At 44.9% G+C, this 25,682-nt stretch overlaps 1 protein-coding gene across 1 annotated transcript in view; it reads right to left on the bottom strand.

Annotated features, from left to right (window-relative positions):
* Positions 1–2,758: 2,758 nt before the first annotated feature.
* The window catches only part of FBXO16 (F-box protein 16), a 39,030-nt gene continuing 16,106 nt past the window's right edge, over positions 2,759–25,682 (bottom strand). The window contains exons 4-9 of the mRNA XM_075147985.1: positions 21,454–21,660; positions 19,932–20,096; positions 18,824–19,029; positions 12,219–12,324; positions 7,460–7,685; positions 2,759–5,215 (exon numbers count right to left, since the gene is read on the bottom strand). Of these exons, the coding sequence (XP_075004086.1) occupies positions 5,148–5,215; positions 7,460–7,685; positions 12,219–12,324; positions 18,824–19,029; positions 19,932–20,096; positions 21,454–21,660 (978 nt within the window). The 3' untranslated portion in view covers positions 2,759–5,147. The remainder of the gene's footprint in view (positions 5,216–7,459; positions 7,686–12,218; positions 12,325–18,823; positions 19,030–19,931; positions 20,097–21,453; positions 21,661–25,682) is intronic.

A 25,682-nucleotide genomic window follows, 5' to 3' on the forward strand; every position in this document is an offset into this window, starting at 1 on the left:
CTTTTAAATACCTCCAGGGATGGTGACTCCACCACTTCCCTGGGCAGCCTGTTCCAAGGCCTGACCACTCTTTCAGTAAAGAAATTTTTCCTAATGTTCAATCTAAACCTCCCTTGGCGCAACTTGAGGCCATTTCCTCTTGTCCTATCGCTTGTCACTTGGGAGAAGAGACCAACACCCACCTCGCTACAACCTCCTTTCAGGTAGTTGTAGGGCGCGATGAGGTCTCCCCTCAGCCTCCTCTTCTCCAGGCTAAACAACCAGGAGGTTGGACCAGAGACCTCCTGGGGTCCCTTACAGCCCAAATTCTCCTACGGTCCTATGACATGAGCTCGAGATCCTTCCATGAATCTCCAAAAACTTCTAGAGCCCACATGAGCTTCAACATCTACAGCTTCTCCAGGCAGGGAGTTCCACGACTGAATTACATCTCGCGTGGGCAGCTACCTGCTTTTGTCTGTTTGTTGCTGTTAGCCAGAGCCTCGCTGGTGCCGCCAGCTCCTGCTTCTTCTTGCTGGTGGCATCCTGGTCAAGCGCTGGATTCTGGTGGATCTCTTTGTGAGTAACGTGAACTGAGCAGAGGGGAGAGGATGAGAAAACAGGACTGCAGAGGTGGAGAGAACAGGCAGCAAGGAAAAAGAGGCCACCAAAAAGGAAAAAAAAACACCAAATGACAGAAAAAAATGAAGGGAGATGCTGACAATGGCCAAGTGATATGCTCTTGTGATTTGTGGGCTGGTAAAAACTTTTCTTTGAAAACCTCCTGATCTGGGGGCGGGCCTGAAGATTTTTGGCATCACGCCAACGACCGGTGTGCGCCTGGGGACTGAAGGGTCAGCGGGGTTTGCAGGGAAGGAAGAAGGCACGTGGAAGGAGCCGCAGGTCGGCTGTTCCCACTGCACGGGTTGATGTATAAAGCAACCGGAGCCTGCTCTGGTGTCCAAGGTCAGCAGGGGCAGCCTGGCAGGCAGCTTGTATTAGGGTGTATGTGTGTGGGCACGTGTTGTGGGACCATCCTGCCCCCCCACCTTGCTGGGTGGATTTGGCAGCATCTTGTCTACACAAAGCAAGATCCCAGGATGGAACAGGTTGAAAATACGGTTTAGACCATCTGCTCCCTTTGCTACCTCTCTCCTGCCTCCAGGGCTTTTTGGAGAGCTGAATTCAGTTTCCTTCCTACAGGATGTGCTGGGAGTGCCGTGCAGTGTCTGGACCTGTCTATACCCGTGATTTTACCTCCCTGGGGGTCTCCCAAGCATCCTCTGCCAACCAGCAATTTATCTGTGGTTTGGAGAGTGGTTGTGCGCAGGATACGGGCTGTGCAAACAGCTACAGAGCATCCATCCAGACACGCATCTCCTGCCGTCACCATTCTCAAACCTACTGCGGCAGCTGTTGTGCAGCAAGGGACATTTCAGATGTGACCACGCAGTCGGGGGTTGTCTGTGTGTCTAGCCGTGTCCTGCTTTGGGCTGGCTGGCGTATAAAAGCAATTCCTTCCCCTGAATTACTTGGTGGTGCACCCTCTACGCAGCATCCATCTGGAGGATGTCTTTGTATGTTGTTGGGGTTGGCACAGAGCACAGGACAGGCAGGATGCCCGTGCTAGACGCACAGTAAGGCGCTCAGTCTAAGAGCATGCCGGAGGGACAAGGCGACTGATTTCAAACCAATTCCCATACCCCCCTCCCTCCCCTTAATCCATGCCCCCCAAACACAACCCTACACACCGTGCCACTGCCTCCTCATCTCCTCATCCCTTCGTTACGTGAGCTGAGCTGTGTTCTCCATTCGTTATCAGCTTCATCCACCTATTACAACAACTTTTTATCTTGCGCTTAGCTACTACCATTGGCTGCTTTCCCTTTCCCGCAAGGTCTCCACGCTCTTCAGTAACCATCCTTTAACCTATTATAACCCTAACGCCGCTGCTGAGACTTCGCTCTCTGAATGCTCTTACTTCCCTGGCAACAGCCCACGTTCACTCATCTTCCATCTCGCCACACAAGTTGGACGTTTCCAAAAATCCTCAGTTTTAATCCAACTGTGCTCCCACCTGCAGCTCCCATCAACTTCAGTTGCACATATTTCTTTTTTCCAAGTTTTTGTTTCTTTTGCTCAGAAGAGCAATAATGAGGAAAACTTCATTTCGGCTACAAAGCCAAACTACAGTACCAAACTCTGCCATTGCTCCCGGCAAGGAACACCGGGGAAATGCAGGTGGAGTTTTGGGCAGAAATGGATGGTAAAGCTTGGGTAAGAGGGCGGCTGGCATGTTTGGGTTTGTTCCCCACATCTGAGCAGGGCTGTAGCCTAGGGCTCACATTCTGATCTTGCTTGTACTGGTGGAATTCAGATGCAGCAATGCTGATTCATTGGCCTCTGGGGTTTAAAAGGTACTTTCAGTTCTTTAATCAAAGGCTGTGGCTAACGAGAGTTGTGCAGGATCTGGAAATGCCAAGCAGTGCAGGGAAATGCGCATCTACAAGGAAGGGCGAAGGCATAACAGCCTTCCTCTGTACTCGTTTAGCAATTTCTTATCAGCAAATCTGGAAGCACGCTATAAAGGTGGGTAAATAACCATCTGCCTCTGCAGATCAGCAGCCCGGGGCTCGGGCGGTGATGCAGCTTGCCTGAGGCCAGCCAGCAGCGCAGTGGCAGAGGCAGGTGACGGAGACTCTGTCTCTCTGTGTCTTTTCTCTCCATTTCAGATTCTGACCCATTTTGCGACCTCAGGAATGATTGTGAAGTATGTTGTAAGTATATACATTTTTATTCTAATAACATAATCGGTAGGAGTTACATCAAGGCGATATGTAGGTCTGCTGTTACTTCAAGGATAGACTACTTGGCTTGGTACATTCCTGGACATTACTGTTAGTTATTTTACAGCATCATAAATACAAAAGCTTTATAAACCAGAGAAGGCCTAAGTCTTAAAATGTATAGTGAGCACTTAAGATGCATGATCTGCTGCAGCGAAGGCACAGTGTCTGCAGTAATGCCCGAGCACTCAGCTCCAAGACCGGTCAGACCCTGGGAACTTTACGTTTCCAGCGAGTATGCTCATTGCTGAGAAAAGAAGAACCGTTGCTGCAGAGTTACATCACTTCCTTGCGTAGCCATTTGCCGTTTGTAACGCGGACCTAGCACTGAACCGCTGCCACAGGAAGCTACACACTGCCTAACGGAGACAAAAAAAAAGCTGGAACAACAGTTTGGACTTAAGAAGCCAAGGAAACACCCAGGAAGCAATCAGTTTCCTGGGGGAAAAGGCTGTGAGGAGAGATTTGCAATACCAGGGAATGATGGCGATTAATGTTTTGGATGGGATTTACCCCACCTCACTTTAAATGCTCAAAAGTTAGCTTTCTTAATCAAAATCAGTTAGTCTGGTCTCTTGCATGATCAACAGATCCTAAGATATATGAGATAATTGCCATCTGCAAGTTCCTATTTCGGCTGATTGCTTGAGAGGTGACCAGCTTGGACTCAGCTAGCTCTTAGGCCATCGTGTTGGTTGAGATGAACTCCCCCTTCCCCCTTAAGCATCCAGGGCAACTAGAAAAATGAAAGAAGGAGGTCTGGGAGAGGGAGATGCTCTGAGTTACCTATTCATTGATTTGGAGCTGGAACTCACATAGCACTCCACCAAGGACCCCAACGGGCAGAGTCTCCTGCTGGATGCTCTCCCTTCAGGTAAGATCCGTGGTGCGTCGTGCCTGGGCTTGACAATGGCCAACGTCTCTCGTGCCAAAACACTTGAAACCCTCAAGTGACACAGTGCAGAATAATCTGCTGACAGAACAGAAGTCTTCTCCTAATCCTCGTCGATCAGTAGTTGGCATTTTCTCTGAGACACGATTTCTAGTCTATAAATGTTGAGAATTCATGGGTGTACCGTGACTCTTCCTAACATGTGGAAAAGTTCAGTTTTATCCCAGCTCTCTCGCTCTGGGATATGATATGGCAATGAGTTACAGCTGCTGTGCATTCAGTCCCCTTACCCTTAAAAATTGCTATTTGTTACATTTACTGGATATTTCCTTAATTGTGGAAAAGACAAATAAGAGCACATGATTTACATTCTCTTAAATAATTAGACTAGTGCCAGCTCCCCACACAGAGCCATGGGCAATGCTGTAATCCAGAGAGTGGAATTTCCTTCTCACTAACACGATTGAAAAGATGGAGTTGCTTTGTTTAACATGAGAAAGGAATTCTGTCTTCAGTACAGCCCTAACTAGGTTTTTCTTGAAGCGTTTTCCCTGAGCCTCCTTTCTCCCACATATTAAAGGCTTTTCCCTTGAACGCTGTGGTGCTTTCTTCACAGTCTAGCTGATTTGGCAGGGGCTGTAGGTTACAGCTGAGGGATCACATTAACATTGGTGGTAAACCACTCTGTAGGGAGGGTACAGGGTCCATCACTCGGGTGGCTGGTAGTCCTCCCTTCCACAAACCCCTCAGTGCCCACAGAGACAGACAACTTCGGTAATTCACTGGCAAAGCACCACAGAGCAGCTCAGGCCATGGGATATGCCCCAAGATGTCCAAATGACACACAAGCAAGCTCACATGAGGTCTAGCAGCTCTAGCAAGGATCTGCGCAAGTGTCTCCCTGGTCAAAAGCCGAGGTGAACTCTGCAGAGACAACATACCCAGAAGAAAAAAAGAATATAGCACCAGCTTGAGAGCAGCAGCGACAGGAAACCAGGCTGAGAAGCACAACAGGAAAACAAAATTAGACTGTACTCCAGTTTGGAAATGGGAGTTCCCACCTGGAGATCCCAAAGGCTGGCAGGAGTCATTGCACCAAGCACGGTACTTCCCAAAAAAAGTATAAAGCCATTACCCCAACACCTTTCTACCTAAACTGGCTGCAAGGCAGTTAAGATTTCTTTTGGACAGCCTGAGAACAGACGCAGGACCTCCATGCCCATTTCTTTGCATTGTGTGGTGAGGTCAATGAAGAAAGTCATTTCTAGCAACAGTTGAAAAAAAATTAAGCTGGGTCCTTATGAAGGACTCAAAAGCAGCCGTTCTTCACCAAGCGCAGCCTGTGACTCAGGTAACATTGATGCTGTTTCCCCAGTGCCAGGCAGGTAATTTTCTGTTCTGCTGGGATGAAAGATACTCTGGATCCTCCCTTACTCTGTGTCAGATCCTTGGTTAGATGGAGGAATGTGCCAGGGCTGAGCCTCAAACAGTGGAGATGCTAGATGAAAGAGAAATAATGTAAGAATCAGACAGATTAATTTAGTCAGAGAATTCAGATTCTAAACATATTTAGGTACTCAGCAAATCCTCGGGATTTTGGTGGCATTTAATACCTCAAATACCTTTACAAATCTGGATTGAATGGAAAGACAGTTTCCATCTCATTATAGAGAGAATAATCATCAATCAAAACATCTTTACTTTTCCTGCCCACCTTTCTGACAATCTGCAAACATGCCCTAGTAAAGCCCAGCTGGAGCACTATCTGAAGTTGGCAAGTTTACCTTGGGAAAAGCCTGGCAGAGATCACAAAGGTCCAGGAGAGGTCACTGAAGGAATTAAGATAGGATTTGTCTCTCCCTGATACAAAAAAAATCCAGTTCTGCCTTGCAAATTGCCCCTAATCCAAATGCAATCCCTCAGGGATAATCTACCTTGGTAGTTTTTATACTACGGTAATGGTGTTTGTAGCTTGCTTCCCCCCTCTCCCTAGCACTTTCCTCATGCACAGTTTTAAAATTTCTTATCATGTAGAAGACAGTGACTGCAGCAGAGCTCAGACAGGACGCTGCACGTCCCTGCATGCGCCATTATCTTCCACCCATATGGGTTCATTAATAATCACTGGGTGGCCACTTCCCTGCAGGAGCTCCCCTTACTCCATCCCCCACATCCTCTTTGACAACACTAAACCACACTTCACAGCAGTTGCAGATTGGTTCACAGAAGTTAAGAGACTTAAGAAACACCTTCTTCCCATTCCCAGTGCCTCCGGGACGGCAGCAGTCGGAGCTGAGTGCCGCATTCCTGGGAGGCCACAACACTGCTGCCAGACCAGCGGAATTCCCTTGATTGACTGGAACAACCAATAACTCAGCCAAGGCCCAGAGCCTACGCTTAACTCTTTGCTTTGACTTGGCCCCAGCCCAGTGTACAACCTTCCTAAGGCTCTGCCCAGGCAATGTGACTTCGGGATGAGGGTCCTATTTTATAGAAACCTTGTATTGCTTTAGAAATATGCGGTGCTGTAACCCTCTAGCCTAATCTTGATGCTTTCCTCTCTTGGCTTTTATGGCTGGGATGCATTTATATACGGCTTCCTACATGAAGCAGTCTTCATGTGTTTTCCTTGGGCCTCATCTTACTCATTGCAGTGCTTACCCCTATGTATCATCCTTCATCTGTGTTTGGATTCTTTCTTTCATCTCCCACAGAAGGATTTGTGATTACTCATTCGCACTGTGGGTCCTCCTCATGGGGGTTAGCCTACGTGCCTGCTAAAAACGCTAGATGCTAGGGAGATCCAAAGGGATGCTGGAGGTCTCCACGTGCTCCATTATCTCCCTTCTAGATGGGATCATCAATAATTACTGGATAGTCGCTGCTCTGTAGGGGCTTCTCTCACTCTACCCCTGTGTTCTCTTTGAAAATCCTACCACAGAAGCCTCTTCTCCTTTGTTCATTCCAGGTTCTTTATCCACTACCCTCCTTATGCTATTAAAATCATCAGGGGCTGCAAATTGCAATCCTTACGTGGACAGCCCTCTTGTGAACTAATAGGACTTTCACCAAGGTCTGCGCAAACGTTGTGTGCTTCTGAAAGATATGCAGTAATTTCCCAGACTCAGAGGACCTTCAGGAGGTGCTGGATATATCAAGAGGTGAGGTCTTCGTGAATAGCTGCCCAAGCCAACCCTAGACTGAAACGGCATAAAATTGTTTTTGATCGTGTCAGTCTGCCTCCTTATTTTTGGAAGGCATTCACGGATCAGCTGCTTTCTCAGCTGTTGTCTCCCTGGAGTTGATTGCTTTCTCCTGTAATTTGCTGAATGCTCTGATTCCAACCCAACCATACCAGCTCCCCCTGGCATCTATCCAGGACCTGGCAGAATCCATGGACTTCAGGCTGAGCCCACTGTCACTTCTGATCTAAGATCTCTTGCTCTGTCATCAAGTATTAGTGAGTTAAACCCATGTGAAGCCCATGCCAGTGTTCGATACCGAGATGACAGTTGTGACAGACAGGTGGATCTAGCAAGTGCTAGATGTGACGTCTTTGGCCATATGTTCTCTTTTGATGCAGCAAATCACTGTCATCTGGATTCCCACCATCCAGAATGACTGCCTTCTCCTTCGCCTACAGAAATATACTGCCAGCACCATCTCCTTCCCTCTGCGCACTAAATTTGGATATTGGCAATCTCTACAATAGCCTCCACGTGGGACAGGGCAGCATACTAACATGGAGATCTGGTGTTCGTCCTTGTGAAGTCTTTCTTTCTTCTTTCATGTGGCTTTGGTGCTGAAGCTCGAACAGGTGCCGGTCTTATCCCGGCATTCCACTGGGAGCTCTGGGCTAGGGTCTTTGCTGCTGCTTTGGAGGGCAGGTTCCCAGTTGACTGGTGAGTGGCCCAGATGGGACGCACTGGTGTTTTTGGAACAGACTCAAGATCTGCAGAAAGTGATAGCTAGGAAGAGAAGGCAGTAAGTATCGTATCATCCCAACAGCTTCAGAGGGACTGGAAACATTGGAGTCCATTGAGAACTTCTATAAATTCTATACATTCTATACACATTCTATGAATTATATTCCTAAATGATATCCCTAAATGATACAAGCATAATCTGCATTACTTGCAGTGACCTGTGCTCTGATATAAGTTTACCTTAAGGACAAAAGGACCCAATTAGAAATTGATACTAGTAAAGCCAAACCCACGTTAATTGATTCTCCACATCAATTCATATGTTAATGCACAAATTCTCCCCTGTCCATATGGCTGCGACTGATCCCAGTCTTGCTTGCTGTTTGAGGTCTCGCAGTGTAAAGGGTGAAGTTTATTTTAACATACTGTTCAATGAGCATTCTACTAAACAGGATAAAAACTAAGAAAAAATAATCTTAGCAACACAGTGATTGTTTATTCCTTGAGAAAGATCTCAAATATTCAAAACGCACAGGTTCTGCAGACCAACAACTTTGGCTTTTTTTGACTGATACAAATTATTTGGTAAGAATAGTGAACAAACATTAATAAAACCAAACATTTACATAGCAACTCTTTAACAAGCAATGTGGGCAGATAGTCTTATGTGAAACTAGTGTCCATAGTAAAATGGTTGTGCAGAAAAGTCAATGCTGTTCTGTAATTCCTGCCCGCCTGTTTCCCCTTTCCATTATTTGAATTGGCAGCACTGGCAGATATATGGTGCTTCATGCCTAATAGTCTAGTTATAAATAAGCAATCCAACAACTGCTGAATATCAACCTAAAGAAAGGCCAGGGATTGTACAACTGCTGAACGTGGTCCAGGTTCTTAGCAGTACTTGACATGTGACAGAGATGGTGTGATAAAAGCAGCTGCAGGTTTTTTGTCCTAGCGAGAAAAGCGCAATACCGTAGAAGCAGTAGTAGTTGCAGCACAGATCTGACTATTCCTTGCTTTTCATCTCCTGTGGTGTTGGTGGTTCAATTTTAGAGCTCATAGGCATAGACTATTAAAGCCCGGCTATACTTTTAAAATTAGGGTGACATATATAAGCTGAGTTTGAATATGCAAACATTATAGTGAGTTATTTTCACTCTTAGGAATAGTCCCATGAAGTTCAACAGGGTTTCTTGCATGAATAAATAAAATTCAAAATAAGGTTCGCAGAATATAAATATACACTGGACCGGACCGTGTCTCAGTGCTGAGAGCCCTGGACCTTCATGTGGGCTCTACCCACACAGTACATAAATGCAATTCATACTCAAAACATCAATTCCCTGTCAATATGTCATAGGAAAATTTATTCCTGACTTCAAATGCTGCAATCTTATTACCTTAGGATATAGGCAGTGAGGCAAGAATGACGGATCCTGTCAAAAAGATGTTATTTAGTAAGTACTAAAAATAAGTCAGTAATTCAGGAACAGCTGTGAGGGTGGAGCAGTCTCTCAAACAGAAACAAGCAGACAGCCTGAAAGGCAAAACCAGCCCCTAATTGCTGACATTGCAGTCATTTGCAAAGCTGTCAAAAGCATCAATCAAATTTTACCTTCCTAATAAAGTATCTGGGAATTTTGACATTTGGGCATGAGGCTGCCTATTTTGCTGAGAAGCTGCGGAAGACTGCTTGCTGGAAGTCATCAAGGACTTGTGTAAAGGACACTGATGTGGCAGCAGTGACGCCTGCGAAGGGAACCCGTAGGGCCAGAGCTCAGAAATCGCAGCAGGGCAACACAGCTCCATGTCAGAGTGAACAGGAGGGATGACACAGTGGCCCAAAACAGAGATCTGGTTTCCACGCCCAGCCTGGTAAAAGCTTGGAGAAGTCATCGAACCCGTTGCATTCTTTACTTTTCTTTATATAACACTGGGACAGTAGCTGCTGAAGGCAATGTAAGCATGAAGGTGGTATAGACAAGCCATAAAGCCTTGACCCAGCAAAGTGCTTAAAGAGGTGGTTAACCCTGAACCTATACATACCCTTAAAGTAAGGCATTTCCCCGGATAAAGATAGAGCAGGTATTGCCTCCCCACTGTTGAGACATGGGGGTTGCATGTGCATTCATATGAAAGAATGTGGCCTTCATTCAGAGATGTAATTAACTTAATTTATTGTAATTTACTACTTATTGTAATTTAGCTAGTTTACTTTAATTTATTCTAAATTAAGTGTGAGCCTGGTCACATTTTATACTACTGTTTCCATGATTACTAATAAACTCCAAAACCTCGCAAGTTTACTAAGAGGAGAACTGATTCACCACATGCAAACATGGAGCCAGTGGATGTAATTCCAGGACTCAGGTCATCACCTTAATTATGTGTTTATTCTATTTTGGTGTGCTGTTGTTCAGCCTCCTGAGCTTGGAGCTCCATATAATAGCCCTTTTCACATCTTCATTGTTGGCTGTAATATACTTTATTCTCACCTACTTTCTGCTCTTGGATCATTGATCTATTTAAGAGCTTCATTTTAATTTGACTTGATGTTTGCTTGGGGCACTTATTCTTTCATCATAGTCTATTCTTCTTCTAAGGATTTACTAAAGATTTGAGCATTAAGCCTCTTTATTTGGACTTGATTAAATAAGACTCTTTTCACAGGTCTTCATTTCAAAAAGGTTTCCCAATGCTACCTTAATAATAAATGGAAATTAATTTTGGATTATTCCTAGTGAGTTATATATATATTCTTTTTCTACACATCAACCTACCGTAACGGTAGGCTGATAGTGGTGTAGTCATTAATGGCCAGCGTAACAGCAGGCTTATACATCAGAGAATAAGGAACACAGCTCTTTTACAGAAATTTGGACAACTCTCAACTCAAGAGAAATACAAGCCTGTTTTCAACATAAAGGTCTAGGAAAGAGTGACACAGCAACACAGGCTACCCCAGATTTTTAACACAAATAGAATCCAGTGCTACCGAGATTGCATAGCACAAAGGCATGGAGCTCTGTTCTGGGCTGATGTCACCAAGGCGTAACCCCATGGGTTTCAGGACACTTACCCCTGGGTTAGGCTGTCCTAACTGCCTAGGAGGGACCAAGGGAGGATGGTGGACCTGTCAGGCCTTGGCAGCAGGCAGTGGCTTTAAGACTTGTTTTAGTGGGTGAGAGTTCAGTACCACTAACTCTGTGTGCTCCCCCAGACATCTGTTTATGAGCATTTTGTGTCTGGTGCTTTCTGGTGGCAATTTGCTACAGGAATAATACAGTATGGATATTTGCTATTTGCTACAGGAATAATAACGTCCCTTGTAAACTGTGAGCAGCCAACAGAAGGTGACACATATGTACACACTGTTCAACCCTGTACTGCTGCAGTTTATAGCAAAAACTCCCCCTGATGTTGTGCAGGAGGGTTTGGACTTCATGGTGGGAGTCAGACTAGGTGCTTGTGCCTTCCTGATTGTGGGTTGCAGGTTAAGTAACTTCGAAGAACACATTATTTTCCTAAAATCTGGGGAAAGAAAATCAAATTCACCTCTTTTTACCCTGAACTAAGATTCTTTCACTTCTAGACTGACAATAAAACAACTTTAAATTTGAAACGGGAAGCGATGGTGGAATGAAACCGTGTAAGGGTGCTCTGATCTAAGGGCTACAGAGGAAGCCATTGGAGAATGGAAATTGTAAAACACAGGCTGAATAACTTTAATTATATTTTTTGTTCTTTAACACTGACTGAATCTATTTCCTTGCAAACAGGCTGTATTTGGGTCAGGAGAATGCCTCCCAATCTCGGGACACAATGCCTCTCTTTTATGTAAACCTTCTTTAGCTCAACTCACATGCATTCCCTGGCTTTCATCGCTTAGGAAACACGCTTGCAGGTCTGCAAAAACCCCCGATACGCTTGTGAGCACGTCCTTCTTCTGGCAGCTATTTGTTGCCATATCTGCAAAAGCTTAGAGCCATGATGCTTTCTGGAAGCCTGACTTCCCTAGGCTCCTTTCATGTGAGGATGCCCTATTTTACCAGCGATGAGCACAATGAATCCTCAGTATTAAGACCTTGGGGCTGATTGCTCAGGCTCAGTGCAATGAACAGAGAATAAACTAACACCAAACTGCAATGATTAAAAGTTGCGAGCGCAGAAGAGAAGCTTTGGGAAGAGATGCAAGTGTCACAAGAAAAGTGCTTTGTAAAGCATGGAAAAGGACTGTCGGGATACTGTGCAGTAAGCAACGTGAGGGAGGAGCAGATAACAAGGTCACTGCCTACATACAGACAGTTTTTGTCCTTTTCCCACCGAAGGGAGATGGACTATGTCTAGGCTGCAATGAGAGATTGCCCCCGGAGCAGCCAGACACGGTGTGCTTTGTGTCCTCCTTCTGCCCAGGTATCTCCCTCAGGGATAGGCAGCAAACGTGCCTGGCAGCCTACTTAGAGCGGGAGCAAAGCTTCAGTTACCTGAGCTAAGCAAAAGCTCCGAGCTAAAAGGTTCCTGGGTGTACCTGACACTGGGCCCCAGCTGATATAATTACAAGCCGGTGATACTTGCCAGTGATTTTGCCCTCTGGAGCTTATTAGATCCACGACCCGCTCTCTTTTTTTTCTCAGCTGCCTGCCGGCTAAGGTCTGGGGTCTCCCCTCCTCCTTTCTTTCTCCTGCAGAGTAGAAGAGAATAGTATTAGCAAGTGGTATGGAGTTGGTTCCCTGGGGTTGAGAAAAAGAAAATCCCTTATGATATGCCACCCGAAAAGACATGGTTTAAGACAATACATTTTATCTTGCACCTGGGGCAGACCAAGAGCGCACAATCAGATACCATGGCTCAGAGGAGGGTGGTAACTTGCTATTTTTTAAGTTATGATAACTTTATAGCACTCAAACACGTACCTTTAGCTCGAGACTTACTGATTTAAGCTAAACCCACATAACATGTTACATCAGCTTAGGGGAATTCACAGAACGGCAAGTTTAGCTAAATCAGTTTGAGAGTTTTCAGTGAAGTCCATGTAACTTGTAACATAAATAAGGCTAGAGGACTGCCCCTCCAAGAAGTTATTTATTCATTGTTTTTATAGCCAAATTCTTCTTCATGTATATGTATATGTATATGTATATGTATATGTATATGTATATGTATATAAATTTATAAATTTCTATGCAGCTATTATTAAAGTCAATACAGTTAACTGACAGAACAGGAATATTCCAGAGTGTGAAAATAAAGTGAAGTACACTGGAATATGGCCAGTTGTCACATTTTTCCAATATCAGGAGTAAAATCCATACTATGAGGAAGATTTTGTAAGAACTCAGGCAGGTTCATAAACATTTGCTCTGAAGGTGTTCATTCCCCTTCAACATTCAAATTCTGCAATACAGAATTAGTGAATTTAAAGCAGCAACTTTGTGTGCTCTCTGAGTACATCTCCCAGCTCCATCACCTCCTGGAAGGCATGCTAAAAAGCACGGTATGAATACAAAATCGTGAATATAACGGGTGGAAACAGACTCTAAAAGCAACATTTATCCTATAAAGAAACAGAGCCACGCCACATAACACACACATCCTCAAAAGCAGCCAACACCAGCACGTATCTGCTACTCACTTGTCCCAGACCAGCTGCAGATCAAGAACCATGAAGACAGATCAGACATTATTTCATTGAGGAAATTGAGGAAAATGGCAATCTGTTTATAAACACTTCACTAACAGTCAAGAGAGAAAATTCAATCCAAAGTATTATTATGGGGAATGAACTGGTCATCTTGGTGGACTTGGCAGTGTTAGGTTTATGGTTGGACTCGATGATCTTAGAGGTCTTTTCCAACCTAAATGGTTCTATGATTCCATGATCTTCAGACAGAATGCAGATCTGGCCTTGCGGTCATAAATTAAGATATTAACCTCTACTGCTGTATTCTAGTGTCCATGCTCATGGTGTCAGAGCATCCCCCTGCAGCGGGTCACCACCACGATCTCACTTCAAGGTTAGGAAAATGTAAGCGGTGAGGATGAGTTTCTCAAGGCTGCAAAGGAAAAGGGCATCAGAGCCGAGATGAGGACGGCAAGTATCTCACTCCCAGTGCTGAACTAGGTGTTTCTCACCCCACTTTCCTCTCTTAAGGAATGTTTTTAATTTCCACAGGCCTAACAGGCAGAGAGTACTGGGCTGGCTATTCAGAAACATGAAAAGCAAGAGACAAGCGTTAGGATTCGGAAGGACAGCGAAACACCATGCCCTTCTCACGCAAGCGAGCCCCTTTTTTGTCAGAAACTGGGCCCAGGCTGCTGACAGAACAATTACTGAAAGTAATTATTTTCTCATTGGGTAAACACTCCAGTACAATATGCAACTGTTTTTAGAGCCGGCCTATGTCCATAAATTATCTAACTGAATTAGAGCTGGCTTCCAGAAGCCCGAGCTGGTTGCGGGGGGGGGGGAAGGAGCTTGCATTTTGGCTGAGCTGTTGTCATGAGAAGTAGCAGGGCTCTTTCTTGAGGCACAAGGACACAATCTTGGCGGGGGTCCAGTGCTAGGCTAGAATCAGAATTCATTATTCATGATAAAGTGGGAGGCAAATCTTTTGATTTATTGGCAGCAAGCAGCACAAACACCAGATGCCTTCCAGCAGAACTGTACATGCATGGACTGAAAGAAACGCCCCTCTTGGTCCGTTTTAGGCAGATCAGAGTCCCAGAGAAAATTTGCTAACTTGGTTCCACACTTTAAATAAAAATGTTTCACTTCACCTTTGCAATATGGCTTTGTGCCCAAAGAGACAAATCCATCCTTGCTGGTCTCTGTTTTGTTTGTATATAAACAAAAAGCTACCTGGACCATTCAGGCAGAAAACAAACCAGACCTACCAGAAATCATCCTTATGATAAATTGCACACATACATGCAGCAACACCAAAAGTCACAGCTATAATTCCACCGAGGGATTTTGATAACCCCTTCCAGGCAATTTGTAATTCAACCCCTGTCTGTATCTCTTCTCTTCTATATTGCCTCACCACTCCCTCGACTATGCATCTGATCATTGCTATTCTTAATTTCACTGCTCAGTGACTATGAGGCTTTTCCCATGCCATCCCATCTAAACCAAACAACCTCTCAGTGAACACACTCAGGGATCTCTGTCCCATCTCCTTCGTGCTGCAGAGATGTTTGTCACTGAGGCTCTTGGGTGCCGTTCAGTTTTTAGAGTACAAGCTCATGCCTTTCTGAGCAAGCAGCAAAAAAAATCCATCAGAAAAAAGCCCAGTCAAGTCTCAATTATCATCCAGATTGCAAATTAACACCATTCTGCCATTTTTTGGGCACTACCCAGCTGTGGCACAGTGTTACGGTTCTTCTCCCCAGTGACATGAAGCACCAGCACTGTCCAGGCCAAACCCTCACCCAATTGCTCTATAGAAATCTATTTATTTGTTTTTCAAAGGTAAATACCCAGTTATGGTCTTATAGCCCAAAGTATATGTTTTGTGTTACCTCTTTTAAGGCTCCCTTCGTCTCTGCTCCCCTGCATAATTGAGAATTGACTGTAGCTTGTTACACTTCCCATGTTTCACTTTTTTTGGCTAAGCAAGGATAAGTTCTCTGCTATGAATTCACAGCAGTGTAGTTTTGGTACTGCTGTGGAAGTGAGCGTGTAGCTAATGACTCCTTTCAAAAGGCCAACAAAGAAACAGATGACAACTCTGCCATTTAAATGACAATATTTCAGCTGCAGCTGGACACCCTGTTACGATGAACAGGAGAGTTCTCACCTCTCTTTGGACCAGAAAGCATGTGTAGAGTGAGGTCCAGCTCAAGAGGAGATTTTAACCAGGTCCAAAAGCTAGGAAAAACTTTCTTTTTTTGTTACCTCTTAAATTCTGCAAAATTTAACCTGACATTAGGCAGATTAGCTTTGATTCAAAGAAGTAGCCAGTGACTAGTCTCACACATTGCTTTGATGATGGCGTCAGGTATTCCTTTGATGTAATCTTGTTTATTCACAAAGAATTTTCTACAGGTCCAGTTTTCCTCAGCACAGCAGAACTCAAATGGAAAAAATGGTTTGTGGGCTCACAGCTTTCCAGACAACCTGCTGGCCTACAAGTGCCCTCTCTAGTCCTCTCTCAGCCATCGCTTTGGCTTCCTGCTGCTTTTCTGCTGGTTCTGCCGCATCTTTTCACACATGCTCATGACCTCAAGAAAATACTCGTTCCCCTCTATATGCATTCAGACTGCAGCAAAACTCATTTCTTCTCCCAGACTACCTTTGCAAAACCCTGTATTTTGGGAAATCACTCCTATTGTTTTAGGAATCTCATTTTACATAGATTTCATTACTTGTGACATTCATTTTACAGGAAGAGTGGTTGTTATGCCCTTGAGCTCCAAGAATTCATATAATCTGAAGAATAACTATACCTAACACAGCCTGGGGGGTCAGAGATTTTTATCTTGGTTCTCTGTTCTACTTTACAACCCTTTACACTGGTCAGGCAGGGTCTGCCTGAGCCTGTAGGCTGCAGTGAGGTAGATCATCTTGCATAGCATTCACATGAGACTCCCTACCTCAACCGACTAGACATTCACTCACAGTTGGCTGAGCATGGCCTTCATCAGTCATCCAAAACAAAGCTTGGCATCACAGAGGGGCACTCTGACCACTTTGCCTTTGTGCTACCTGATAGGCACCTGCCCAAGCCACCCATTAGCTGCCACTGCCACCTCCACCGAAAGCCTACACTTGAGGAACACTCAAGCATGAAAGGTGGTCCTACTGTTCCTACTGCAGACAGGGAGCCAGGTGAGGTGCTGAAGACCCAGTCCCCAGGGAGCTGCCCAGAAGCAAAGGCTGGAGGACGCAATATTTAGACGGGACATTAGGAAGCATTTCTTTACCGAGAGGGTGGTCAAACACTGGAACAGGCTTCATAGAGAGGTGGTTGATGCCCCAAGCCTGTCAGTGTTTAAGAAGCATTCGGACAATGCCCTTAATAACGTGCTTTGACTTGGTCAGCCCTGAACTGGTCAGGCAGTTGGACTAGATGATTGTCGTAGGTCCCTTCCAGCTGAAATATTCTATTCTATTCTATTCTAGACCCTTAGCAGGAGGACTTCTGGGAAGGGGCTGCAGAGGGGACTCTCAGCAATACATCCACAGAAAAGAAGCACCAGAATATCAGTTTGTGAGTGGGAAGCTGGTCAGCACCTGAAATGGGACACCTGGGTTGCTGAATAATCATTACAGACGAGAGTACACACTAGCAATTCCTTTCAGCTTAAGTGATATTCAAGAGACATCCTTGATAAACAAGCAAATCTCATATAATTCATTCCTCTCCTTGCAATAATCCTCTATAATTACGGATAAATGCCAGATTTGCGAGAACACTAGGCATTAAAATATTCTCCATTGCACAAATGGATAGAGGCTCAAATCTCACTTAGGAGAAGAAAACAGTCAGTGTGCTTACTGTATCGTTAGCAACTCAATCATTTGCATCTGGTTGTCAGCTGCATCTACAGCTCAGTGCTGGAACAAGCGACTTTTAAACTCTTCAAACAAGGCTTGTCCCTCTTTTGACACTGGGTCACGGCCAGCACAAGGGAACCCTAAATCTCACAGAAACCTTTGGGAGCCGCTACATAGAAATATTTAGCACAGCTGAAAAATAATACAACTGAAACATAACACAGCTGAAAAATTTGCAACAAGAGGCATTTTGTCAAAATATTTAGCTAAAAGCCTCAAAGAGGTGCTACCCAAAATGGTGCTAGAGTTTGGAAACATCCCACAGAAAGAGGGTGAGGTGGAAACTGGAAAGCTCTTTGAAGTACTGCAGTATCCTAGGACTAGGGGACGCGGATTAAAAAATGATTCATAAAAGGCTCAGACACTGGGAACTTTGTGGAACACCCCGAAGGAGTGGTGGGTCCGGCAAAGTTAATCACATTAAGAAAGAGCCTACGCGAGTGCACGACTGCTTAGCCAAATAATCATTAGGTTGGGGTAATTCTTGGGTTGATTGTTCCTGTGCACAGGGCTAATCTCAGCTCTATCAGTTATTTACTTAAAGTACAATCTGGATACTTTCATTGTGGCTCAATTCCCAATGTTTTTGTTGGCACAGCGAAGAGGAATCTTCTCCTCTCTGCACATTCGGTTGGGTGAGAGTCTGTGCAGTCCTTTTCACAGGGACTCGCACAGGAACTAGGCAACGGTCAAGCTAATCCATTACCTGTTCACCAGGCTCAGATTAATGATGGTATTACCAGTTTCACCAGTTACTGCACATCAGCTGATCTGAGGTAACTGCTGTGAGCCCATGAAAAATTAGAGGTGATATTAAGAGAGACTTAAACGAGGAATGGGCCAAACACTGCACACAGGTGACTACCGCAGTGTCCTTGCTATTGCTCCTATGGATGCTTGTTAATGCACGGAAATTTGACCACAGATCTAAGATTCTGAAAATATCTGATGCCAGATGTGTCAAAGGAAAACATGGAGCAGTCCTAACACAAGTCGATGTGCAAAAACTGTACTTTGGGGTGGAAATGCCTTTCTTTTGCCAGTTGCTGACCAGATAATCCTGGGAGCCCGAGAACTGATGGATCTAGGCAGTCTATCCCAGGCAGTGTAGATACAAATACCATTCATTACTTAAATGTTCTATAGTACACACATACTCTTACACCTGCACCCCTATTCAATCATCTAAATCTCTTCTCAGCCAGAAGAGCCTTGAAGTGATAGAATTATATTTCATCACAATTAATTCATTCTTTCTCTTCTGTGCAAAAACCGCAGAGTCCCTCTCAACCTCGCAGCTTTATTTAAAAACTCTTAAACAAATTCTTGTCCTGATTCTTCCCATTAGAGCTGTGTAACGTCCCCAGGAGTTACAGCCTATTTTATAGGCCGTCACTAACAAGCTGTGCCCATGCTCTGCACTGAAAGGGCACAAAGTAGTGCAGCTGCAACTACAACAGGACCAAGATCAGTCCAAGAAAAGCCAAAAGAGCAGCAAAGTGGGTTTGCAACCAGGTTGCTGAACCATAAGGCTTCCAGGCAGCTTGGAGCACAGGCAGAGTGAGCTTGCAAAGGACACAGACATACAAAAACAGCAGAAGGGAAGAGATCAAGCTCTTACGCCTGCCTAGCCTGCTCGATGGGATCGTAGTTGTCGAGGTAGTTGAATCGGATGGTGTCTGTAGGATGCCTGTCTGATGAACGCCACGGTGGGAGTTCTTTTTTCTCCTTGTTTGTCCTCCTTCCTAGCACAGGAAGTTTTTCTTCTGGGACGTTGCTTCTTACCGGTTGCACATCAATAACTACAAACTCATCCTTTGAAGGAGTCTGATAAGAGAGAAGAAAAGAAGAAAATAAATTTTAGCCTATAATGAAAGTGAGATTTATTTTGCCTAACTTTAGACTTCTAAGAATTGGGTATTAACTCAAAATCAGTCTCTCCATTATGGTCAGTGGACAGAAATAGGCACCCTGACAGTGCGTGTCATCACCCATGTCCCAGAATCTGTATTAAGTTGAGCTGTGCTTTTGAGATACTTTGCCTTCTCTCCATTGACTACAGAGAAAGCCTATGGGGGAGTTTGGTTAAAATTAGAGGGCTGAGTTTTGAATTCAGGGCAGAAGAATCCCACCCTCACAGCCCCGCAAACCAGGCATGGCATCTATGAATCTCAGGAGAAAGCAATGGCTACTGAGTAATGCTCCACCTCCCCAGAATGGCCTCGCCACCTTTGAAGAAGAGAGAAAGAGACAATACCAAGGGCTATAACAGGCATAATGGGTGCTTTTTTCCTTTCCACCAGGTAAACTGCCTCTGAAATGTCAGCAGGGGTGATGCTGGGTACCCCACCTCTGCTTATCAGATTGAGGTAAGCTATCATATGCTCTATAAACTGGGGAAAAAAAAAGGGGAACAGGCTTGAGTGCTGGAGAGGGAAATTTAGAGGATTACTCCAGAACACCCTGAAAGGATAGCAGAGTGATTGCTCTAGTGACCTTGGTGATTGCTTCTCCTAACCAGTGAGATTTTCACTTCCCCCCTACCAGGGATGGATGATGGGAAGGTAGAGCGTACAGCAACACACGAGTTTAGATTCTAATTTAAAATGACGTATCTTCCATTTTACAAGTGGAAGATTACAGAAAGATAAGAGGCAAAGGGGTTAGGCACCCGACCAGCCCAGTTGTCCCACTGGCCCCGAACATCTCTAGAGGTTGTAGGAATGTACCTTTGGTCTCAATACATGCAGCTCTTTCACCATCTCAATGTAATGTTTCTTCCAGATTCCTTGCTCAAAGGGGGTGGGAAAGAAGTTGATGTACCAGCCAAAACGTAGGCATTTCAGCATCCAGAGCTGATCCAGTTCAGACAGATACTTCCAGTACCAGCTCACCTGTGAATGCCCAGTAAGTTGAAAACCTTGGGGTTTCAAGCATCCATTTCTAGCATGCAGCTAGAGACTTCTGTGCTGTGGATGTAATTTCCCTATGTCCTTAAACTAGTAAAATTCTTCAGAACTGTTTATGCTCCATTTAAACCTGTCATTAAACCATTTAAACCATTAAAGGTCTTCATGGCATGCTCAGTGTCTAAGTGTTAGCTGATCTCCAGCACGTGGTGAAATACTCCAAAAATCTCGGGCCAAGATAAAATATTTCAGCTTGTTTGGGGCAACTTCCTGCACTTCTACTCAATAAGCATACAGTAGTTATTACTTTCCACTGAGAAAAACAGCATCAATAAACTCCCCAAGTCTGATAGACCCATTCTGAACATTTTCTTCCTACTCATGTTCTGCTGTTATGCTCCATCACACAGTCACCTTGCGTGCAATGCTTCTTCCAGCTTAAGGACAAACATCATCTATTGGCACCGCCATGCTTATAATAGCAGCTATCCATGATATGACACAAGTAGCACTGTAAAGACCTTTCTTTCTAAGCAAGTAATTTCCTAACCTGTCTTCTCCCTGCCTGTGAATGAATAGTGTGAGTTGCATCCACATAAAACATGAAATGCTGGAGAAAGATACTAGAGCAAGCTTTAAACAAGCTGAGATTTTGATATATTCGTAGTATTACATGTAGCACTGTTAGTCCAGTAATAATGTCACCAATATCTCAACTTACTCATTCAGAGCTACTTTGGGCATCACCTCACAGCACTTTATCTCATGCAAACGTAGTTTTGGAGTCTTAGCCACTGTGCTCAAAAGACTGAAGCCCTAGCCATTGTGCTCAAAAGCACATCTGTAACTTCTCTGCTTCTCCACATCCAACACTTTGCCCTCAAGCATTTTAAAGGATCTGGTTTTCTTAAAGCACCATGTGCAGTTCTTTGCAACTAGCACAAGCCAATAGTTTTCAAAGCAATTAATGATTCTGCACACAGTGCACGGTACTTTAAAAGAACATGATTTTCAGAAAGTACCAGGCCTCCTCCTTGGGAAGAATCAGTCTTGTTAAGTGCCACATTTTAAATGCCTTAGAGCTGAGCTGATCTAAAATCACTCTTCACTTTTGTAAATCTTGGCCAATCTGGCTTAATTTAGTATCTGTGGAAGCATTGCATTCGGTCTCATACAAGCGTCACTAAGCGTTTGGCACCAAGCTGCCAAGTCAGAAGACATCCTTGCATTATGAAGAACAGCACTGGTATGAAACAGCTTTTGCTGAAAAATAATGCTGTTACCTTTTTTTTAACTAGCTTGACCTGACTTTCTGAACCTTAGGTACCTTAGGCTTTTTTACCTGTGCACATCGACAGAGGCTCCGTGGGTCCAGGAAGGAAAAGATGTATAAGGACAGGACTCTAGGAAGCCTTGTGGTAAAATCTAGAGCCTCGGTGGGGACTCGATCCTGTAGCTGCTTGGCACAGAATTTCTGCTGTGACAGGGAGCAGCGTTCCAACAGGTCCACCAGGATCCTCCGCCTTTGACCATCTGTCCACTTGTCAAACTGAAAAAAGGAGTTTCAGGTTCTGAGAAACCGGAGATTCAGCTTCTTAAAATAAAGCACACATTTAAGGCAAGGAAAAGTGCATAAGCAGCAGCTTCTGGTGACTCATTCAAGAATGAAGCACGTAGGAACTGGGAACAAATGGAGAGGCTACATTAAAAGAAACTCTGAAGCCACGTAACATATGATTTATAATCCTCAAAGGATCCAGGATGGCCTAGTCTAGGACACACTCATGCTCACAAGACTCTTTGCTCCTGGGACCAGCTCCGAGAGTTGGCTTCACTCTCGGAAAGGAGGAGACTCAGATGTGTGTTTAGAGGATCAGGTCCCAAATTGTTGGGAGTTGACTGCTGATTCCTCGTCTATCCTGACACTTCTATGGCCCCCACTACTGCAATATTTGAGTGCCTCGCAATTTGTATTTATTCTCACTGCATAGGACAGAAATCCCCACTAGAGAGAAGTGGAGAAACGAGAAACTAAATCAGCTGCCCATGTCTCCCAAGGAAAATCTGCGGCACAGATCCGGCAGCACAGTAACAAAGATTTTTCACAGCATTTCTATGCTTATGACAGGTATCTAAAGAGGAGGATTAAAAGGGCTGCGGGAAGAAATGAGGACTTAGGTAACCACACAAGCATGTATCGCTTTGCTACGATGGCAACAACAACGCTGCATTGAGCGGAGTGGGGCAGAGCTGTGTAAACAGGGTGGGAGCAATGGTGGCGGTAGCCGGTGTTGATAGCAGAGGATGGAAAGGGCCCCGTCAGCAGGAATCTCCTGGGAGGAGACTGACCTCATCGCCACAATCTGTGCAATCTGTCTCAAAACCTGCAAGAGCAGTCCTGGCTGCGAGGGCAGCGCAGAGTGCCAGGAGGGAGGAAATGTCAGAGGACCACGGCGGCTGCAGGCAGGATCAGCAGGAATCCCCGGTGGGAACTGCGGGCAGCAGGACGGCACAGGTAAAGATGGCTTTCCGGAGGTGAAATATGGATTTCGGAGAAGTCCCGCTTCATCCTTTTTCCTAGCACAGCAAGAGCAGCCTCGACCCAAACTCACCTGCTTTTCAAAGGGAAAACTGAACTGTTTGGGGAATTCCCCTCTTTGGGGAATGCTGCTTTTCCCTGTTTGTTTCTTTCTCACGCGTTGGCCATCCCCAAAACACGCACCCTGCTTTCACAGGACTGTTTCCTGAAGCCAGCTTTCCACAGCTGACAACTTGCTCTCCACAGGTCAAATCACAGCACATTCATTTTTGCATTTAACTCAGGGGTGTTTGAAGTCCTTATTTAAATGTGACCTCCAAAAATTAAAAATAATAAGAATTTCTCCCCATATTTTTTTTTATTATTGTGGGTAAATGGTTTAATGTCCAATGTCCCTTCCTTTCCCTTTCAGAACAAAACAGACTAGAAATCCAGATTTTTTTTTTCTCTGCTTCTCCCCCCCAAATCTATGGTCAAGTGGAGGACTGGCAGAATAATAGTTTAAAATATACTGTGCAGATGAAAGGTAATTGGCAAGCAATTTCCTTCCAGATAATTTTGAAGAACTCTTTGTTTCTTTCTTTATTTTTACTAGGCTGTATTTAATTCCTGTACTGGAGAATGAACTCTAAGCAGTAAATAGCTCTTCTCCTTCTTGCAAACACCTCTGCAAGACCTTCAAGAAGGTCAGCAAGAAGAGAGGGTGGAATTGGCATTCCTGAGGTCCCAGAGACAAAAAGCCAAATAGAAAGCTCCCAAATGTCCATGCCTTTTCAGACACAGTGAATTAAGGAATACACCCTTTCCCATCCCTGTTTTGCATATAACTTTCACCTCTAATGACGTTTAGCAGAGTACTAAGGAAAAACTGAAGCAGGACCTTTGGATTTGGAGCTTAGAAACAAGAATAAAATCAGACAACGGTGTACCAGAGGGGGACAGAGGACGTTCTGCCTGTCCCCTTCTCACCCTCAGCTCGATATGAAAGGCTTTCTCTGTCACATGGTGAAGGGGGAAAGCTTCTGCTGCACAGACTCCCCATTCGTGATCACAGCTACATCCTCTTCTCATTAAAACAATCCACAATCACCCATTTGCAAAGATAAATTTCTCCCGTATAAGTTCCAGAGACAAGGGGGTAACTGGCTTACTCTCTTCTACACCATGAGATTAAGTGAACTAATCAAAGCAAATCTAACTTCTCTTCAGAGGAGACAGAATATTTGCTCCTGTTTAACTCTTCCCATTCTGCCACGGATTTTGCAATAAAGCAATTCCTTCCAGCATCCTCAGCCTGTGCTTACTCTGCAAGGGAAACTCCATTTAAATCAGCGCCACACAGTCAAGAGCATGGGAACACACAGCCTCTTCTCCACTGCATTCAGCAGCAGCCAAGTAGCTAAGTAGGCATAATTTGTCTCTTTTCCAGTATTAACAAGCATGTCCCCATCCTACATTTGGCTGCCTTTCTCCACAGTTCCTCCCCTTGCATCTGATTACAGCAACCCAACCAGTTGGACTGGATTCCCCTTTTCAAGGTGCTGCACCTTCTCTATCCGCAGCTAGGAACGTTTTTTCCCTTTTCTGTGCCTTTCCCAGAGCCCTGGCAAACAATGTCTCCCCAGGGACTGTATGACATAAGGCTGCACTAGCAATGCAGAGTGCTCAGTCCCTGCTTCTGCGATCAGTTTACAATTAATCCATGAGTGCACACACACAAATAACGCAGCCTGACACCAAGGGGAGAGCCCAGGACCTCAGTGCCAAAGCACAGAGGCTCTGCCGCTTAACCTAAAGAGGCCCCTCTCTGCTGTAAGAGACAGGTTGTTTTACTGACTTGAACTAGCCACCGAAATGGGACATAATCCTCATCTCCAAACCAGGGTATCGACATGAGTTCACAGGGTTACAATCACACACAGGCATCCCTGTGCTCTGCAAACGTAGGACCGAATTCGCTAGTCAACGAGGCTCTTTTGCAGAATGGCTTGCAAGGAGATGGAGATGATTCATCTAGGGAGAAGCAATTTTCCCCTCCCTCCCCAGCCATCTTCTCCTGGTCCTGATGAAGGGATTTGTTGGAGACCCAGGACCTGGGTGAGAAGAGAAGGGATGAAGCAGACAGGCACCTGGTATCCATAAGATATACTAGCCCACCCCACAAAATTCCTAAACATCTCTGCTGCCAAGCTGCTCCTTGTCAGCAATTAGCAACTAGCCCCTAGGATCTGTTCCTTTTTGCTTTCACCACTGTAGTTAAACAATTAAACTTGAAATAAGAGGAAGACTGCTGAGGAAGGCAAGCTGGCAGCCTGGTGACAAGAAGCACCCCTGAGCAGGAGCCATTGCTCCTGCACCTTGGCACCTAGCATGGGGTCAGTTCCTGGGTAAAGACGTGTCTATAGGTGGAGGTCTGCGGTGAGTTGGGATGGGGTTCAGCTGCCCAAACACCAGTGTCCTGTGTTGTAGGGTATCCCGCAAAGCCTAGAGCTGCCACTCCAAGGGTGACAGTTATCTGCGAGCCCTGCATCATATCTGCCGTGATATGAGAGGTAGATAAAGAGACCAAGAGGTAGATATGTCCACACTATCATCCTCTTACCCTTCAAAACAAGGTGGCTGGATCCAAACCATGTATTTGGCATGGTTCCTGGCCCAGGCTAACGTCCAAATTGTGTCTGAACAATGTCTAGAAGAGTGCTACCGGCCCAGGCCAAAATCATGCCAGGGAGCGTGCTGACAATTTCATAGTGTGGATGAGCAAGTCCCAGTACCTGGGAACACTCAGATGTGCTGTATAAACTACTAGCAGAAGATGTAGCCCACAGGGCGAGCTGAATCACTGTCTGGGCTCCCCTGACTTGTCTACATCTCATTTGGCTATAGCGGAAGCTGAGACACTTGGATCACCTGGAGACACTGAAGCTTAGGTGTCTTAATCTACAAGTTCAAGCCCAGCTTCATTGTCAACTTATTAACCTGGGTGTCAGCATGATAGCACTGAGCATTAAGGTAGAGCAAAATGCTTTTAT

Source organism: Calonectris borealis, chromosome 3 (assembly GCF_964195595.1).
Source record: "Calonectris borealis chromosome 3, bCalBor7.hap1.2, whole genome shotgun sequence".
Lineage (NCBI taxonomy): Eukaryota > Metazoa > Chordata > Aves > Procellariiformes > Procellariidae > Calonectris > Calonectris borealis.